This window comes from Corvus kubaryi, unplaced genomic scaffold, assembly GCF_017639235.1.
Source record: "Corvus kubaryi isolate FWS band 111438036 unplaced genomic scaffold, C.kubaryi_AGA036_p1.0 37391, whole genome shotgun sequence".
In the NCBI taxonomy this organism is placed as follows: Eukaryota; Metazoa; Chordata; class Aves; order Passeriformes; family Corvidae; genus Corvus; species Corvus kubaryi.
Window position 1 is genome coordinate 678,174 of NW_024581130.1, and position 20,854 is coordinate 699,027.

General features: G+C 38.9%; 1 protein-coding gene across 19 annotated transcripts in view; it reads right to left on the reverse strand.

Annotated features, from left to right (window-relative positions):
* The window catches only part of LOC121669244, a 281,899-nt gene that overhangs the window by 58,676 nt on the left and 202,369 nt on the right, over positions 1–20,854 (reverse strand). For 12 of the 19 annotated variants that reach the window (XR_006017659.1, XR_006017658.1, XR_006017661.1 and 9 more), the window contains one exon: positions 5,684–5,733. Coding sequence is in view for 6 of the 19 variants with exons in the window: in XM_042037921.1 (XP_041893855.1) it covers positions 5,723–5,733 (11 nt within the window). In the remaining 13 variants the exon portion in view is untranslated. Of the gene's footprint in view, positions 1–5,683; positions 5,734–12,680; positions 12,908–19,484; positions 19,514–20,854 lie in introns of those variants that run through there. The other 7 variants (XR_006017657.1, XR_006017669.1, XR_006017668.1 and 4 more) reach the window with 2 other exon arrangements.

The following is a 20,854-nucleotide window of genomic DNA, read 5'->3' on the forward strand; positions in this document are numbered from 1 at the left end:
GACCCTGCAAGTGGCCTCCTGTACTCATACAAAGATCTGTCAAAATCTGCGTTTTCTGAAAACAAGGGCTTCTTCTGTCTGGATGTAACTCCAAGAGTAGAGCCCATATATGTGTACGCTGACAACTTTGTATGAGAGCTTTGCATAAGGAATATAAAAAAATATTTTAATTGGTTAGTTAGCTTAAAGCCTTATGGTTAGGCTTTCCCAGGTCTATAGACCTAGCACAAAATGCTAGGACACCTTCTATTCCATACCCATCAGAACCTATTGTTCCAAGGCTTGTATTTAATTTCAAATGATCTCAAAATAATCTCATTTTCCTTTAAAAAAGGAAAGTGGCAGAGCTACTTGAAGGGAGACAGAGGTTTGGATCCTGACTTCTCAAGTGTACACAGTGGGCCAGGACAGCAGCCCTGATCTGGGAATGAAGGCTTTCCCTTCCCTAAGCATCTCTCTCCCAAGGATGGAAGCACACACTACTTTTATTCTTCAGGGGTGGCTCCTCTTCCTGCCTAGGTGAGATCTGCACAGGACAGGTGGGGTCCACCTGAACTAAAGTTGTGTTTAACTGTGTGGGTGCAGGACCTGACATGTGAGAAAAGTGAGGGGGAATTTCTGGTGATAGCCTCCTGCTGGGAAAAGGCAGATATATGTGTTAACACCCTGAAGAAAGTCACTCAGGAGCAGAAAAAATGTGGAGAGATTTGCCGTACAAGTCATCCTCAGGATTTAGCATAGCTGACCAGCAGATATTACTACATAAGAAGGGAAAATGCAAGTGAATCTAGGACTAGTTAAATAAAAATACTGCAAACAAAAATATATGTGCAAACGTAATGTGAGTTCTGGGGTCTTCCATTACCGATATAAACTGAAGAGAAGTACCCTCTTAGCAAATCAAAATGCCACAACAGCAAAACCCACAGGAAACCTTTTTATAATCACTTGTACTAAAGTCCATATTCTTGCACACCCAAGCTGAAAAAGAAACAGCCCTTCTAACAAATTTAAGCCTCTCTCAAAAATGCACATATTCACATGTTCTTGTCACCAATTAAAACAAAGGGTCCAGAAGAGCAATTATTTACTGCTGGGAATTATTAAAAATTTCTCTGAATTAAGTTATTTTCAATAATTGAAATTCTTAGCACATGAATGAAATTGCATTTTTTTAATAAAAACACTGCCTTTTAAAGGACTTTTTTCACTCAGCCGGAGATTTGTGGAATTCTGAGTACAAATGCGTGCAAAGCCCTAGACTTAGTAAAGAAACTACTCCTGTTTGTCTTACTGTTGTTAATTTTTAGGGACAAACTGAAATTATTTCTTCTGTACTGATCCTGTATGAAACTCATCCCTGTGCACAGAAACACACAGTTTTATGCCATACATGACTTCAAAACAACAACAATATAGAAACCACCACATGAGATGAAACCTGAGGCTTGTAAGTCCAGTACAGAGTTTCTGAGAGAGACAGGACCAGGTATTTCCAAGAAGGTTTATGTGAAGCACAATTAATAGAGAATCACTGGTTTATTTAATTCCAGCTTGCATACCTTTTTGTTTATAGTTTGTGAATAGATCTCCTTACATATTTGAGACCTGAGTGAAGAGAAATTTGGTGAATCCTGTGGTTTTGTTCAAGTGTAACACTGGCAACCAGATTCCGCTTGTGAAAACTCTGAATCCAATTTTCACCCCCGATGGCTGTTCCTTATAATTTTTTCTGTATCTGCCAGTAACTTGATGTGCTACAACAGTCCTAGCTTGCTAAAACTTCTGAACATTTCAAAGAGGCACTGTCAGAGTACAAATAGCTTCTGAAAAAATTGCCATGACATTTACCAGAGCTCTCATGGAAGACACTTCTATGATACTTTTTTGCCTCAAAATAGCTATTTAGAGCTTTTATTCTTCCATACAGAACCCAAATTTACTCCTAGTAATGGAAATATAAGATGCCACTAGTTGCTCAAAAGATTTAAAATTAAAATATTAAAAATAAGCCTTTTCCTGGTTCATTTTCTATGTCCATATAGATAATTCCTGGTTCACAATTTGTGTACTGCACAGAAATTGTATAATAACAATGCAGCCATACTTTTAGCAGGCTTTCAAAGCCTCTGAGAATGCCAGTAGCCTGGTAAACTTTAAAATACAGCTTTTTGCCAGACAGTTAATTCTTGTAAGAATTGTTGCCTATCAAATATCTATGGAAAATTCTGCTCTTGCACAGTATTGCAAGAGCAACCCAATATCTCAGTCACCAGGCAGTCGTGCAGGCTCACAGCGTCCTACCCCACAAATATCAACAGAATAGGGGCCTCATCAAAAACATGAATAATCTTTAAAATACTTTGATTCCCATTTTAAGTTGGTAAAGAGATATGAAAGGTGCCAAATCAGCTTCCATTTCAATACTAGTATTAAAGACCAGCATTACCCTCCACGTTGAGCTGCTGATCATCACCTGTATTCAGCCAAGCCCGTTACTTCATCACAGACTTGTTCATTAGCTGGGATACAATTAATTCATGGAAATGTACGGAATACGTCCAAAGACATATTATGTCCATGGAGCAGAAGTATCTATTTTAGCTCATTTTTTCTACTTCATAAAACCTACAATCCCCACCATTAAGGTCAAAGATGGCCATAAATGAAGCCGGTAAAGAGAGAAAACAGTTCTTAGAATCATAGGATGGTTTGGGTTGGAAGGGATCTCAAAGTCCATCTTGTTCCAACACTCCTGCCATAGGCAGGGACATCTTCCACTAGACCAGGTGGCTCAAAGCCCCATTCAACCTGGCCTTGAACACTTCCAGGGACCCTCCACTGCTTCTCAGGGCAACCTGTGCCAGGGCCTCACCATCCTCACAGTAAAAATCTTCTTCCTAATATCTAATCCAAACCTACTCTCTGTCAGTTTGAAGCCATTCCCCCTTTGCCCTGTCACTCCAGGCCCTTGTAAATAGTCTCTCTCCATCTTGCAGGCTTCCTTCAGGTACTGGAAGGCCCCAATTAGGTAACCCCAGAGCCTTCTCTTTTCTAGGCTGAACAATCCCAGTTCTCTCAGCTTTTCCTCATGGCAGAGCTGCTCCAGCCCTCTGATCACCTTGGTGGCCTCCTCCGGGCTGGCTCCAGCAGGTCCCTGTCCTTGCTGTGCTGGGACCCCAGAGCTGGATGCAGCACTGCAGGTGGGGTCTCAGCAGAGCGGGGCAGAGGGGCAGAATCCCCTCCCTGCCCTGCTGCCCACGGGGCTTTGGGTGCAGCCCAGCACACGGGGGGTTCTGGGCTCCCAGAGCACACGGCCGGGGCATGTCCAGCCTCTCACCCACCAGCACCCCCAAATCCTTCTTCCAGGGCTGCTCTGGATCTGTTCATCCCCAGCCTGGATTGGTACCAGGGGTTGCCCTGACCCAGGTGCAGCACCTTGGACTTGGTCTGTTAAACCCCATGGAATTCTCATGGGCCACTGCTTGAGCTTGTCCAGTTTGTATGAAACTTTTTTTGAGGATCTAATCTCTGCCTTTGGACTTGTTTTCTTGAAAAAAATGTCACTGACTGCCAGACGTATTTTATCCAGAAACATAGACCAGGCAGTCTTTGAGAGTGGTGGACAAAGAAAAAAGAGTATGGAAGGTGCTGGCATGAGGTGGTAGAAAATAATTTATTCACAAAAAATAAAGTTCTCATGATGAATTTTATTTCAGTCTTTTAATTAAAATAATTTAAAAAAATTGTCCTGTCAAAGACATATTTGGTGAAATCTTACTAAATTATATTGATTTTTGTTTCAGAAAAATGATTAATGATATTTAAAGAAACAGAGACTTAAAAAAATTAAATTAGTTATTTGAACCATAATGATTTGTTTTCTTGGATATCTCATATTGATGAATAAACCAATTATTATTCCAAATAAATCCAAGCATTACAATTTCATTACAATTTATATCTGTAAGGCAAACACTATGACGAGTTCTGCAGGAGACACCTTGATATGAGAATAAAAAGATCAGACAATATCAACAGCCATCTTTTTGCTACAGCTATTAAAATTATATTATTAATAGATTCATTTACTGTTGATCATTTTATCTTTCAGTGTTTTGAACAAAATACCATAAAGAAAATTTGAAGTCTGCAGAATAATGGGTCTTGGAGAAATGACTGATTTGGATAAGCCAAAGATCCAGAAAAAGAGTGCACAGTTGTTGGGGAAAAAAAATTAAAATTGTTTTATTCTTTGATCACTTGTCCAAACTTTTAATATGAAGTGCTTTTGAGAAGTTCTCAAGACTAGCATTTGAAATCACTAGGTATTTTTAAACCAAGATTTTCTCCTTCCTTGCAAGGGTGATTGCAGACTAATTTGCAAACAAAACCCAGGAATATCAGACTAGGCAAACCCAAAAGGCAGCACTAGCTGAAGCAGACATCCATTTTTCTAAAGGAAATAAAGGGTATTGGGACCAATGGGTCTGAAACAAATTTTCAGAAGATCCAAATGGAAGAAATTTCTCCTTGGTGAACTGAGACTGAGAAAGCTTTCTAAGTGTTGGCAGCACCACAGAAAAACCCAATGTCAAGAAGGTAGAATGATGAGAGGATGATCAAAGAACAGTTTATCTAAATTAAAGGTGAGATGAACAGTACTGATAAAAAGTTAGAGCTATGGAACACTTTAATGTAAAATAAGAGAAAGACTTGCAAAGGAACACCATGATCTTATTTACTATTTTGGCTGTATTTGGTTATTCTAGACAGGGCTAGGAGAAGCCTATAAAAAAGCACAAAAACTTTTCAGCTAAGGCAAACCACATCTATATACTGTGAACGTAATATTCCGTTCAAAATAGCAACTTTAATTCATTTTCTCCACATCACTCTATTAAAAAATATCAAAAATTATCAAATTTGTGTAGGCAATATTAAAGCTGCACTGCATGTAAATTAGATTGCCCAACTCCCTCATTAAAACCCATACTGGTAAAAGAGATGGACAAAAAGTGTTTTCTGCAAACTACCTACAACAACACATCCAAACTGAAATTCCATAGGTAAAACACAGAATCCTGCCTACAAACCTGGGCACAGTAGGAGTACAGTTTGGTGCTTTACCTTAATTGTTTTGGTGCCAATCAAGCCATGTCATTAGCTGCAATTTCATTAATTTCTGAATTGCATTTTGTTAATAAATTTCTAAAGCCATCTCTACTTCCCAACAGTCACTGAAGCATTGCTTTGCCATTCCCATGGCATTAAAATATCATCCTTTAAGTTCTCAGCAAACAGTTTTATTTGTTTTATTTGCAGTGCTGAAAGTGGTAGGTAGAGGGAAATTGATAGCAAAAAAAAAGTTCCATTTGTAAGACTTTGAAGAAAACAAAAAAAACCCACCAATGTAAAATGTGACAAAACAAGTACAAAAGAAAAGAATGGAGAGAAAGAATAAAAATACAAACATCTGGAAAATGTGGAAAATTGTCTAATTGAAAAGGGTAGAACTCTTCAAATTCCAACTTTTTTTTTAAATTACAAACTAACAAAGGCATTTTGAAAATATTTATAACAGATTTTGCAAATTTTCTCCAACAATTCAGAACACCAGCCTCTCAGTTGTCAAGTGTCTGGAAAACATTTCTGTGAAAAAAAACTATGCATATTTGCTTACCTGGTCAGTTAAACAAAATTCACTGGCCTGAGCTGAATTTTAAAAGAAACCTGCAAAGAGGAAAAACAAGTTTAATTATAATTTATTTATCTCTCTCATATTTTTGATGGAAAAAAATTAGTAATGAGTGGTTACTCTTATATAGAAATTGCAAGCAGCAAAATCATTCAAGTCATGCTATCCAAAAAAAGGTTTACGACTCTCTTGTTTTATAGGTGGTATCAACCTTTGTGTATTTTTATTCAAATCCAAATGTATAACTGTCATTATAAAGGATACTCAGATGTTCAACTGGTGAAATAAAAAAGCATCTATTTCTCATTAAATGTTCTTCAGGCACTGAAATATACAGAGTTAATTTACTTTCTATAGCATTTCAAACAAACACCATGCCAAAAGAACATTATTAAGACTGTAATGTGATGAATATTAATGTCAGAAAATGCCAAGAGTTAGCCTTCCTGAGCAACTTTTATTTCTTCAATGAGTACAGAATATGCTACAGCTGTTAATTAGTCACACAGTATTTCCATGGGAACTCCTCTTCAGCCCATGCACAAACAGACATTCAAGAAGTTCAAGTACTGATATTTTGTGTAAATTTCATTGATTAACGTGTGGTCTGAGGGACATTAAACAAGTAGTATTCAAATCTTCATAGAAAAAAAGGTGATAATTTTGCTATGGCCCATATAATCTAATCATGAATGCTTTGACTGTGTTGCAAACACTGCACAACTCAAGTTCAGCAAATTCCTTTGCAGGAATAACATTGTCCCAGATGAGTTCCTCAGTGCCAAGAGATCAAGCTGAAAAGTGAATACTTAATTTGAGTCACATGGACTCATTTTTTTCAGACAAGTCAGCATTACACCAGACTTTATATATTCAAGGCCCTGCTCAAAGGTTTCAGTTGCAAACAAACACCAGGCACGTTGCAAATAATTCTCTTGATAAGTAAATTTCTAATCAGTGTGCTTGGATTGGATAAAATCTTCAGAGATTCTGTTAGGAAGAATGGTATCCGCCAACCTCTATTACCAGCTCCAGTGCTGGAAGATGTAGATGATCCTCCTCAAGGTCAGGGAATAACTGACAGCACATTCCATCCTTTCTGCAAACTGGTATGGCAGAAGGGGTTTTTGGGAGCATTTCACTAGACGCTTATTGACCCCAAAGAAACAAACACAGTTTTAATCCTGGACTCTGGAAACTGAGCTTATAACTACAAGTATCAAAAACAATGCCAACAAGAGACTCTTGAAAAAAATATTATGATGACACAGAAAGAGAGTTCTATCACCTCTCTATCAGTCATCAGAGACAGCAGTTTCTGGCATATGGAACATCATTCCATGTACTTGTACTGGCCAACGCACCTTATGTTTTTCACTAAAAGTGAAACCACCAACCATGATGCTGAGAATTTTGGGATGGACCAATAAACAGGAACAAGAAAAGGTACAGACAAAGTGCAAACCCTGTCAAATCAGATCAGTATGCAGCAAACCCCAGAGTGTGTCCTGCTTAAATAAAGGTATCTCTTGTTACATTAGCTGCCTTCTGATGTAGTCAGGCTAGTTTATCTTAATTTAAAAACTGTGATTTGGGTCAAACAACTTTGAACTGAAAGAGTCATGTCCTCACTATTTCCTTAGCCACCTGTCTGTTTGTGACTTTTGGGAACATCTATCTCATTTCAGAAAGATTTATCACAAGTCCTAACCCCAGCCCTGTTACTGGGTTTGCACCACTGGACTGTGAATGTAACTGTAGATAAAACAGTTTCTCTGCTCAGATCTAATAGCAGGGAAGCATTTTAACATCAAGAGAGTTTGAGCAAATGCAAAAACAGTGAAAAGATGACTGATGACCGGATAAATGATAAATTAAACTGGAGACTGTGGTTTTGTAAGATTTGCTGTACGTAATCCTTTACTCTGAGGTCCTACATGGGAGTGGAATGAGTTTTACTATGAAAAAAACAACCAAAAACCCCCTAATGTAAAACCAACAGAAAACATAACCAGAATCTGTATAGTTTGAGAAAGCCATTTTTGCCTGAGAAAGACTATCACTATGTGTACTAAAAGACAACGGCCTTTGCCGATAACTGTTCGTCTCCCTTTTTTCCTGACAGTGTTTTTATGTCACCAGTTATGTCCCACCAACCTCAATCACTCATGGTTAGACTCCAGAACCAAGCATGGATGCTCCTGATGATTACATTTGTTTGGCATTAGAGAGCAATCTTTCCCTGTTAGACTTCTGGGTACTTTTGCTGTTCCTTTCAGTAACAACAGGACGTACACGAAAACTCACAAGAGTTAATGCATTGATGAGATACAGGATGCAATTTGCTGATTTGGCCAGGTCTCAGAATTGTGATGGCTGCCCATCCCTGCTGATGCTGGCATTGCTGCCAGCACTCCTGAACCAGCCAAAAGCTGGACTCTGCTCTGGGAAAAAAAAGCAGCAGCTCCACTTCCTTCATTATTTGTGTCAGAGCAAAAGATACTGCTCAGTCCTCCTCAGTCAGCTTATCTCTGCATTGCTTAGAGAAAATAATTTAGATTCTTTACCTTCTAGTGAATCACAAACTGTTATCCTCACTTTCTCTGGAGGAACAGGCATCATAAAGAGTCTGATGAAAGACTGGGTTTTTTATTTGTGATGAAATCCAAGGAAGAAATGAAGCAAGTTTCCCTTCTAGTTTGCAGACACAGTCACCAAATTCTTATTTTCAAACTGAGCACATATGATGTAAAAAGCATCAAGTTACTGGGACAATTATCATGCAATTCTAAAGATACAATTTTCACAATCCCTTTAGAGCAGAATAGTGTTTTTATTCTCTTTTTATCCCTCAAACATTTAATAATAATCCTATTTTATGCATATTAATCTTAAGTCATAATGAGATTTGGAAAGGTATTGATTTCAATGGGAGTTAAGGGCTAAATATTGTTAGATGGAGCCTTCATCCTATTAAATCTCTACATTTATTGTCTGCACACAAATCATTATAAAGCAGGCATTACTCAAGAAAGAGCTCAAAAGCAAGAGAAAAGCCCAATTAACAAGGAATTCAATGCAATTATGGAAGTTCGGAAGTTGCCTGGGGTGGTGTTTGCCTGCAAATCATTGGGGAAAGATGAAAAGGGAAGAGTTTGTTTCATCCCTGCTTCCAAAGTATTATTTTCACTTCAGGTCTCCATTGTTGATATTTAAACCCAAAGTATCAAGATTTCTACAAAGCCATGGGTTAGGAACAAAGATGCCATTAACTGGGTTTCTGGGGGATCTTTATTTTGCAACACTCATCAGTGCTGGGGTTACTCTTATCAGTAGCTGGAGTTCTTGTCTATAGCTCTTGGCTGTTTGTACATAATTAAACTGGCTTTTCTGACCCTAGTCCTGTAGACATTAAAGTCAGCTCAGCACAAACAATCCTGGAATGCACATTATAATGCCTGAAGTTCTTCCATCCCATTCCACACCAATTTATGTGAAGAAAGGAAAAGAAATAAGAACAGAGGGCCAACAGAAATGCACACTAGATAATTAAAGTAAGGAATTTTGAAGTATTAAAATCAACCTTATTTTATTATTATGGACTCAAGTCTTCCTATAAAAAATGGCTTTGCAAATCCTCCATCTAACCATGGATAAGAGAAACCTCTCAGTTTATATGCCTGCTTTAAACAGTTGTGGAAATGGGAAGCATCCCAGCTGAATACCTTTGTGGTAGCATCAAGGCATTTCAGGATGGCACAGATTTCATTGCAGTGTTTTTATGGCCTTTTTTTTGTCTAATACTGCAGTGGGCTTCATGCATCTTATACCACCAACATACTTGGCTGGTTACAAACACAAGAACAAATATGTCCACTGAATTTTGAAAGCTGCAAATTCCTGCCTTTCAGCATGCAACTGTTTTAACCCGTGTCAGCTACCCACAGCTTTCCAGCTTGGAATCGGGTTCCTGTTCTCAAGGTGGATTCAGATACACCGTGGTGCATCACTCTTGGGGGCATGATGTTTATTTCCCCAGTTTTTATCTGTAGCACTACCCTAGAATACAACCAATTGAACCTAACAAGTGTTAACAGGGTGCCCCCAGTGCTCCTAGGACCCTGGCAGCTCTACTCAGCATGCAGTGACCCAAGGCAGAGATGCTGGTTTCTCTACCTCAGTTCTGCTGGGAGGGATAGCAGCCCTACACTGCCAAGAGTGAAGGGAAGAGACAGGTTGGAGATGGACCTCAGACTGGCTAAAGCTCCCATGAAATGGAAACGTAGCTCAATGGAGTGAGGGATGCTCAGGCTTTACAGCTGAGGCAGGCTGGAGCTGAACGCTGCCAAGGGTGAGGGGTGACTCCAGCTGGTGCTGCAGACAGAACCCTCACTGTGGCAGCTCTTGAGGGCCTGGGAGAGACCAGCAACACCTCAACACCAAAACCCCACCTAAATGGGTTCATCTTGCTCAGCAGGCAGAGCTCTGGTAAACATATTTTCGCTGTTTGCAATAGAGATAATGCAACCAACATGCAAGACAGCATCCAAGAAGGACACACACCCACTCTCCCAACTGAATGACAGCATGTTTGTCAAACAAGACTAGGTCTGACCCCACAGAGAAGCTACCAAAAATTAAAGTTATAGTTCATGGTGCAGAACTCAACAGTATAAAACAGCCTAAAAAAGTGATATTTCAAATAAAACTATTTGATTAAAAAAAACCCCAAAAACCAAAAAACTTACATTTTTCAGGAGGAAAAGATTAATAATACTAGAGATGGTAACAAGTGCATGCCCATACAGCAAACAAAATCCTCTAAATTTCATCAAAAATGCTGACAATTGTTGAATTGTCATGAATTGAAATGTTTAAAAAAATACCCCTTTTTGAAATGCATGTTTCTAGCTGAACATAGTCAATCTGAAAAGACTGAGAAGTCATATTTAATTCAAAAAAACCATTAAGAAGTCACCTACCAATACCTCAGATACCAGTAAAACCTGGACTGGATAATTTTGTAGGGAAAAAAAGTGTTCGTGGTATTTTTTGTATTTCAGGTAAATACTGAGGTATGAGAAGAACCAAACTCTCTTTCTGCCTTTCTCATGCATTTGTGTGAAAAAAACCACAAACTTCTTAGAGGGATTTTAATTGTATGAATTTTCAAGTTTAAAAAAAATATTTTGTGAATGGTTATGTCTCAAAAGCATAATAAAGAAAAATGAACCAAACACTTCATTAAATGAATTTGAGTTCTTCAAGTTTTTGCAAATTATTACTGATTTGGGGGCAGAAACTTAACTCTTTTTTCCCCAGTGAGATCGATTCTACTTTCAAGATCAGTTCATAAATTAGGGGTAAAACTAGACTCAAGCATTGGCTCTGCTATTTGCAGTCAGATTCCACAATACCCAAACTATGATCAATTTATCAACACAAAGCTTATATAATTGTTTTCATTTTGTTAGTAGTAGTTTCACTCACTGCTAAAAAAAGAAAGGACAATGTCTTCTAAGTCTTTTTTACTCCTAAAATATTTAAACCAGCATTGATTGTAATATATTTGCTAGGGGTTGGACTGTGCTCTAAAGCCATTATAGCAGAAAAAGAGAGAAGTAAAACCTCTATCGTGTTTGGAGGAGGATTGGAAGACACATCCACACCTCCCACGGAGTCACCATCCCCTGCAGCTCACTTTCCATTGCAGCCACTTTGTGGGGCACTTGGAGCAGATCTACAGCCAGGCAACCACCCTGGAAATCACCCTCTTCATCTGCCTTCAGTAGGCAAACAGCAAATTTCTGCTTCCCTGTTGTTCCCTGCAGCTTCTCCAGAGTCCAAAGTGTCTCCCCATGGAGAAGAAACCCCTCATCCAAATGCCAGTAGGAGGCAAAAATGTCCTACATACCTGTTCCAGACTGGTGAATACAAAATACTACACAGGAATAGTAGCTCGCAAACTGATCTGAAATACCTCACTATAGGTGCAGAGCAACTCCATTAAACCATACACCAGAAAAAACAAAATACATCCCACTCAGCACTGGCTTATTACATTACCATTTCTTTTTGATTAAGAAAAAAAAAAAAGCAAACCATTAAGAACTATATTAGTTATTAATCTAGTAGAGTAACTTGGTTAAGATTCTTGGCATTATTTCAGTTGAGCTTTGTAATTTGTCTTGTAACATTTTTTAATATACCACATGAATGGAAAGCTGAATTTCAAAGAACAGAAAAGCCACAAGTTACATAACAAAGGCTGCAAAGTAGAATGTTTTTTAATTCATAATAGGTATAATTAACTCAATAGAAAATAATCATATTATGTTTCACTGCATCTTTAAAATGTTCCAGATGTTTTATGCTTTCAATACTTCATTTTTATTTACTTAAATCCTTCTTAAACAAGGTTTGTACAGGAACAGTACATAAACCTGACAGTTAAACGCCAAATTGCTCATTTTTTCACTAGTGTGGCTAAACAGGAGAAATTTATATTCTGTTTGCTGCTCACCCCCTCAAACAAACCAAACAAAAACCTCAGATAGCAAATCTATCCAAATATAGTGTTATACAGGAGGTGAGATGGGATGACACGTCACTCTGTACTTTTGGCTTTTTCCTATTAATCTGAATGGTTTTAGCAAAGCAAAGAAAATAAAAGCACAAAACAAGGAAAAAACCTCTAATCCCTGAGAGTCTCCAAGATAGTACTTGAATATTACATCTTCCAAATCCAGTCAGAAACTCTCTATACTTACACTTTATCCTAAAGATTATTCTCTACCTTAAAATTTTGATATCTGTTCCTAGAAAAATTCCAGCTCATCTTTCCCGGTACAGATTCAGTATTCCTGCTGCTTTCCCTTTTGTTGACTGCCTCATCTCTCAGTATTTTTCCACACAAGTCACATCCCCCACCCATAACTATTTTTACATGAGGAACCTGTTGCTTCCATGGCCAAATACTTACTTACGATGCACTTTGCACTATCCTGACTAAGGAACAAGCTGTGATTCCGTCGCCCATGGACAGCCTGGCTCCCTCTCACAGCCAGCCTGAGGTCTCCTCCCAGGGCCTGGTGCAGACAACTGGAGCTGGTGGAATTTACAGCACCACCGTGACCTCTGCCTTTAACCTTGAGAAAGCTCTGTTATCTCTAAAGCACCCTTCTTCCCTCTGCTAAAACAGATTCCTTGCAGAGGTTTTTCAGCTGGAGAGAAGTACTTCAATAATTATTCTTCCTCTGACTATTCTAATACAGTAATCTTCTCACACAAAATGTTTTTCTTTGCTGCAAACTATAACTCTTCTGTTTTCTGATCCTTCTGTGATGTCCTCCTCTGCACAGCTTCATCCACAACACTAGTGTTTCACCAGTCAAATACAATAAATTGACATCAGCATTCCAGTAGCTGCTACTGTTACTCTCTCCCTCTTCTCCAACATATTCTTCCTCTCCTTTTCCAACTCCTCAGTTTTGTGTTGAGCTATATAATTTGCCAGAAGAAACATCCTTCTGTTCTTCTTATATCCTGTTTCCTGATTTTCTTCCATTTTTTGTTCCTGTATATCTGACTTCCGAAAAGAAGCATCAGTTCTAGAAATATTCCCTCTTATAAAGTACTTGCTTGTGTTGCTCCTCCACTTCCTCCTCTCTCAATGGAGAATTTCATAAGAGCTTTCTGTCATTCCCCAGCATCTCTTTGGACCAAGCAATTCAATCATTTTCTACTTAGATCATGTCCAGCCACATCTTGCAGAACTGCCTTCCACCAAGAAGTGTCCCTTGGTTCTTACACGAGAGCTGAGCAGTGCATTGCTGATCCTTCCATCCTCTAAGGTGCATTGGCCCTCTGTCCTCCAAGCTATTAAGGAAGTCCCTGGTGCATGGATATAGCGTATACACATTCCAGCCTAAACTGTGCTTTGAGGTACTTAGACAAGCTTCATTACTGAATAATCCAAGCACTTAACAAGCTTTAGGTATTTATCCCCACAACAGCCCTGTAAGAGATCCCTATTTTTACCTGATGGGGAACTGAGGCATAGGAAAACTACTTATGCTACTTAACATCGGGATATCGGCGATAACTCAGGAACCATGACTAAGTCTCTGATAACCCAGACTAGAATGCCAATCTAAAGACCATTCCTCCCACTTTCTGAGTGATAAGGGTTCAGCAAATCTTATGTATGTGGATTTTCCCCTGCTGCCCTTGGAATGTTCTGTGCATAGATGAGCTATCTTGGCTGGCTTGAACACAAAAAATGGTGTCTTTTCCTCCCCATATACGCCTTCAGCCAGAAACTAGTTAGCCAGTAGTATTTTGCTGTGTGCAACATTTTTTAGTCTTTGATACAAAAATTGATGTTCCTATAGCTATTCACACATGCAGTTAAAGAAAAGCAAAAACAAAAAAAAAGAAGAAAGGAGAGAAGAAAGAAACATGTTATGTGTGGTTTCTGTACAGAATTCAAAAGCAACTGTGAAATCCGTGTTCTTCTTAATTCCTCGAAAAATTATGTCCCGTCACACCGTACTGCTCCACACCCTTTTTCAAAGCTTTCTTCAAATATGGAGCAAAAAGTAAAAATTCTAAACATTGCTCTATTTGGGACAATGATAGCCACTTTCTTTGCTGAAGATTGGGATTTTCTCCCTGCACCTGAGTCTGCTTAAATGAGATAGCTCCACTATATCATGAAGAAATACTGCTTACGCAGAGATAGCAGCCAGAGGTAGCCACTATGACTTTGCCAGTACAACTCCTCAGATACAGAGTTATTACAAATTATTATCTCTATCAGACAGGTAAGTCTGATGAAGTGAGGGGAAGAGACAGGAGAATGAAGAGGAAAAGGTGATGAAGGCAAACACTGCTCATAAATCATGTGCCTAATGCAGACAAAATTATAAATAAAAATGATTTCCAGTGAACCAGTAAAACTTCAGGAGCTAAAATGTTTTTGTTCCTCATCAAACAAAATTTCTGTTTCCTAGGACTGAAACTGTAAAACCCCTATACTCAAGTTTATATGAATTTCAAAACAAACCAAATTTCTTTCTTTCTTTCTTTTAACTTTGTTAAACAGGATATCTGCTTTGCTGATACTAAATACTTACCACATCCCATGTATGAGCTAGTCAACCTTAGTCCATTGTTTATTCTCCAAGTTTCTCAAAGTAAGAAGAAGATAATACCTGATGATGGTGAGTCCATTTAAACAACTTAGACTGCATCTATATTTGTTGTTTGGTCCTGTTACCATAACAAAGCACAGGTGAAACATCTCTTATCTAGCTCACTTTATCATTTAAAACCTACTGAGCAATATCAAGAATGTTTAAAATAGCAGCTTAAAATTTTATCACAGGAATAGGAAGAAATGGCCAGTTGTGCTCCAGGGAAGAAATAACTAAATGTGTTGCTAACTCATTTAATATGACCATGAAACTGTTTTTGTATAAAAGTATAAATATAGTAATATCTGGAGGATGATCTGGAGGAAATTTTGAGATCAATTAACTTCTAGAAATACTATAGCAGCAAATATTCTTTATGAGAATCTATAGGACCACCACTGCTGCACTGCTGGGGGCACATTATACTTTTACAATGTACAGACAAGTCAGTTCTACCAATATATGATATCCCTTGTTTCCATGTACACATTTAGAGCCACAATGTCCATTTATGTATAATAGATCCATCTGAAATTACCCTAACTGGTGGGTGTGTCCCACGCTGCAACTTTTAAGCTGGGCCACACTGAATCAAAAGGGAAAAAACCACAACCAACGAACCAAACATATAAAACAAGGCTCTGCATGCCGTGAAGTCTGGCACAATCTTAAACCATGACAAAGCCATGGATGAGCGTATGGCATTCTCAAGTACCGACACACTAAAATATAACTAGCTTGATATATCTTACAGATGGCAGTATTTTGCCACAACAAGGAGATCTTGGCAGGGAAGCACAGAAAACAATACAAGCTGAAGCTTTTAGAACTGGATATTCAAAAACTAGCCTCCATGTTTGAACATGGTCTGGAAATAAAGCTTTTAATTTCCTCTGTAGCTGTTGCCAAGAACACAAAAACCTTGAAAGGAGAGATGAGTGAAGTGGGTTGTGGAAGGTAAGGATTTGCAGCAGCAGGATGTTCTGGTGTGACCCCATGGCAGAGGAGAAGACGCTGAAGTTGGGTCTCTATGCAAAAATCTCAGACTATTGAAAGAAAAGCTAACTACTAATTTCCCCTCAATATATATGTAGAGGCTAAGTGCTCTAGGATACTCAGCCTTGCAGCACTCGCAAAGCCCTTGTAGAAGTACAGTTGCATCTTTGTGACTCACCATTAGCTTTCCATGATTCCTATTTATCTACAAAACCATCTTAACATAGCCAAGGAAAATAAAAGATGGCGTGACTCAAAACTAGCACCAAGAAAAAGCTGGACCTCAGTCAGCAGAAGACTCTCCTTGCTTCCAGTGTGACCCAAACATTGCTGCAACAAAGAACTGTCTTCTTCATCTTCATCCCTTTTTCACTGGGGTTGGAGGCTGCAGGGTCAAAGCCAGGGACAAGGGATTGCCAGGGTAGTGTGGTCCCAATCCCTCTCCAGTCCCTTCCTGCAGCTCCCAGTGAGGTCCATACGGGATAGTGGTTGCTCACTCTCTCTTCCAGTGGGAGGATTTACTCCTAACACATTCCCTGTCCTCCTGGAAGAGAGGAGCCAGAAGGCATGGTGAATCACCACTGCCTACCTGCATGCCCTCCAGATGCACCACTTCGCCTCATCCTCCACACAGGAGAACTGGTAAAATCCCACATGATGCCTGAGAGATTTCCACTTTGCAGTCTCCTACTGAAAGCAGAATTTACCATCTAGAAGAAAGAGCAACTGTGCACAGAATGCTTTGTGGTTTGGTGGGCAAGGCTCCTGGCAAACATAGGAACCAGGCCTCCAGCCTTCTGTGGTCTTCCTTGCAGCACTCCTCGACATACTGACTAAAAGCTGCTGGTAGCCTGTAAGATATCACAAGATAAACTCCAAAAATATAGTAGGATTTAAAAACAGAGAAGAAAACATACGCATATCTCTGCACATGCAAGCCAGTACACAAACAAGTGGGGAAAACAAACCTCATAAGAGCTTCCAAAGTTTTGCTTCATTTTTATCTATTGGTAAAAGAAAACCACTGCACTATCATTAAGAGGAAGGGCTTTGGTTTGTGTTCCCCAAAACGTTCAGTAGTCCTTTGACTAAATAGGATTGGGAATCACTACTATAAAGCAATCATCACTGTAGCAGCAGAGAACCTCCCGAGTAAATTAGATCTGCACAGTACAGCACCAACTCAATTGAAAGGAACTATTTGCTCTTCAACCCATTCTTTAATGTGTTTTTTTTTTTTCTTTTAAAAATGTTGAGAGACTGAAAGAAAGTTTTATAATCATCATTCTGCTGCTGGTAGTGGAAATACTTTGTCAAGAAAAGCTCTGGAAGGTGTGTTGGGAGCTAGTCTTTCTTATAAGATACTCATTTATGGAGGATAGTACTTTAGAAAGCCAGTTTGTCATATCACAGCAGTTTTCTTTTCATTTCCCTGACCATTTTATGTTCAAATAAAATTGTTCAAATGATCTCATCAGCTCCTGTTTGGGGTTTTTTTTTTTAATATCTTTATTTTATATCTTTATCTTCTTATTCAGTTTCCCAGCTCCTGAAATAGTAACCATTACTGTTATGATAAGCAAGCTAACCACCCTGTTATCATGCATAAGCAATCTAGTCCCACTTTCCTTGTGACATGTTCCAGGTTAAGGAAGAAAGCTAAAGGTTATAATGAAGTCATGAAACAATGGATTTTGTGTCTTGGTTTTATCCTATTCAAGAGCTCTTCCCAACAGCCATTAGCCATACCTTCAGCTTCCAGCCTGCAAATCCTTCCAAGGAAACCCTGCCCACAAGGCAGATGAGCCAAGCCACAATGAGCAGGGTGGTGCACATCACATACTGAGATTTGCAGGTAACAAAGGGATTTGCAGGTAACAGCTGCTACATTTTTGCAACACTATGAAAGTCTACCTTCAAATCTGCCCTGAGCTCATCAGAGATGGCTGAAATTCCAATACTTTCTCCAGTGAATTGCTCAATACCTTTTTCCTCAATCTGCAGTAGATGAGAGCTTTTTAAAAAATGAGCAAGCATGACTCATTTTTATGACCAATGCGCTATTCGCAAAATGCTTTCCAACCAGATTGCAGTTCAAATAAGACATGTGTATTGTTGCAAAACAAAATATGCTGGCTGAACAGAATGTATTCATCTATATTAGTTTTTCTTTCTAAATCCAGCACACTGGGAGCTAAATTAATCTGCTGAGTGCTAAATTCATCTACTGAGAGCTACTGTAGATTCAGGGAAATGTTTTGAGTGCTGTAGCAAACAAGTCTCCCTCACTCAGGAACCCTCTGTGGGCTGTTGGTGTTTTAACCATTTTGTCTGCTTCCAAGCAAGGGAGCAGCTGATAGACGAGGGAAATGCTCACTGATTTGCAGTGGCAGCACCACAGCCAATCAGCCCTAGAACGAGGCACAAGCACGAATCTCTCCAACTATGCATATTTATATGCAGCTGTCGTACCTCCAAGTCTCCAGTGAATACCAAGTGCTTGTGTGGCCACCAAGACACACAATGCTATCCCTGCAGCCTGCTCTCGCTTCGCTGTGGTAGGGGAAGATGGAATATACAGGAACACATTTCATTATCCCTGGCTTGGCTACCCCAGCAAATTACATGCCTAATACAAGTACACTGTAGTTGCATAAATTCTTAATCCAGAGGCATTTTCAAAGGGCTAAAGGAAACAAACCTCTTGCAAGAATATGTTTTCAGTGGGGGAGGCTGAGCTACAAAAATGGAGTAACAGAGACAAGCGTCTTGTCAACAGTGTCAAAAAGCCCTGTGCTATTGAGGGGAGGGTAAGGGAAGGAGCCTTCCCTGGTGCTACAGTGGTGATGCATGGGCAGCACCCAGAGATGTGTCTGTGAATGGGACTCCTCAGCTCAGAGGTGGGGCTCAGGGATTAGGAGGAGTGACATGGGGTTCTCCTTTTGGTTTAGCAAACTCTAAGACTTGAGAACATACCCAAAAAGAGGGAGGTCTGTGGATCTGAAAGAGAGAAGTCCAAGTAGAAATGCAGGTAGAGAAACAGCTCTGTGAAAATGAGAACCCAGAAATCTGGCCCTTAAAGGAAGGCTGGTGAAGTAAATGTACCAAGGATTCAGAGAGGACTAATTATTTAATGGTCAAGCCATTACTTGCCTACTGAAGTAGAATGGTATTTAAAGCTGTTTTTTACAGTCTATGGGCACACAAAGCTTCTGCAGACTTGTATCAAAATCAAGAGCTGGAACACAAACTATGCAACATCCAAAAGTAATTGAAACAAAATCCACAGCCTCCATGTTCAGGTGAGTAGGGCTGCCTGTGCTCAGGTTCCCCACAACAGGGCTCATTGGCAAATCCCTTGAGGAAAGTCTATCCTGGGATGAGTTCTCTTGTGTTCCTAAATTACACAGAAAACTCCCTTCCCCTCCCTTCTTGCTACTCAACAAAGTCACACTTGCAAACACTAAATGTTGAAATATAAAATCATTACAAACCAAAGCCATAAATAAAAATTATATATATAGAGAGAGACACATATATACACATACATATATACATATAAAACATCTCACTGTGTTGCTGGGAATACTTACATTTGCTACTCCCTTGCAAGCAAGCCATACTAAGACATAAAAGGGGAAAAAGAGAACAGGATAGAGTATTTTCACATCTGGTATTTACAATTGAAAAAGACTACAATCAGGGTTTATTTATGGTGGCAATCACATATAAACTTAACTCCTACTATGAAATTATTCTCATATTTTCAGTTCCAAAGAACAATAGAAAAAGGCTTCCACTAAATGTCAAAAGAGAAATCTTCTACATAGTGTATATAGGCTGAATAAAACTGCTAATCTGAGAAAGATTGTTACAGAAATCTACAACATTATAAGATCAAACTCCAAGTGGTATTGTATCAAAATGATGAAAATCTTGTACGGATCAGGAAATGAAGCAAATGGACCTATTTTATCTTCCAGTTTATTACTGAAAATGGGTTTTACAATTTGCTGTGCATAGTTAAAGTGCTACCCAGACAAATTACAGCTGCTCTTTTAACCTGAACATAAGATGGCACAGTTCCAGCCAATCTGAGGTATGGTTTCTAGGCAGGATGTCAAATCTCAGCCCCCTGGGTTCCAGAATGATGGATTGAACCTTGAAAGTTGCAACAGAGCAGCATATGTGATTTCTGTACTGTATTTTGATCACTCATGAATATATTAAAACATGTCCATGCATGTTATTCAAAGCTTCGGTTTATTGCTTTAAACTTAATTCCAAAAAATAAAAAAAATTAAAAAGGAAAAAAGAAAATAGGTAAACAAACACATACTAAATATGCAATGCTAATTTAAAGGCAAAAGAACCGTTTATAAATTTGGGATTTTTTCTTTTTTTACTGAAAAGGACATTAAGATAATGATGCAGTGAAGGGAACCATTTTAGAAGCCATGTCTCACACAGCTATTGGCATATAGTGCCAATGAATCAAAAAAGAAAAGAAAAGAAAAAGAAAGAAAGAAAAAAAAAAAGAATCCATTTTTGCATTATCAATAACAATGAATCTTTTTAAAAACAGTTTTTGGCATGCAAATACACTATCCAAGTGTTAGATATCAGACACACTCCTCCACCTGCTCATTCTGATGCTCCAAATGTGTCATAACTCCATTTCTTAATTTATTTTCCTCTCTTCTGTGTCCCTTTTACCTTCATGAACAGTTTCCCTAAAAAATTATAATTAATCCAAGGGAAGGTATACCCCAAAGTGCCCCTTAGAAAGCTGAGGGAATGTGTGACATACCAATGTCACACATGGAAGCTGTTGGGTAGTTCACCCTGACTGTGTGCTTGAGGAGAAGCTCCTTGGGCAGGAAAGTCTCCTGCTCTGTGCTGAGGGCACCTAACACAGTGAGGGGCTCTGAGCTCAGGCTCTGAATGCCATCCCAGTACAAGA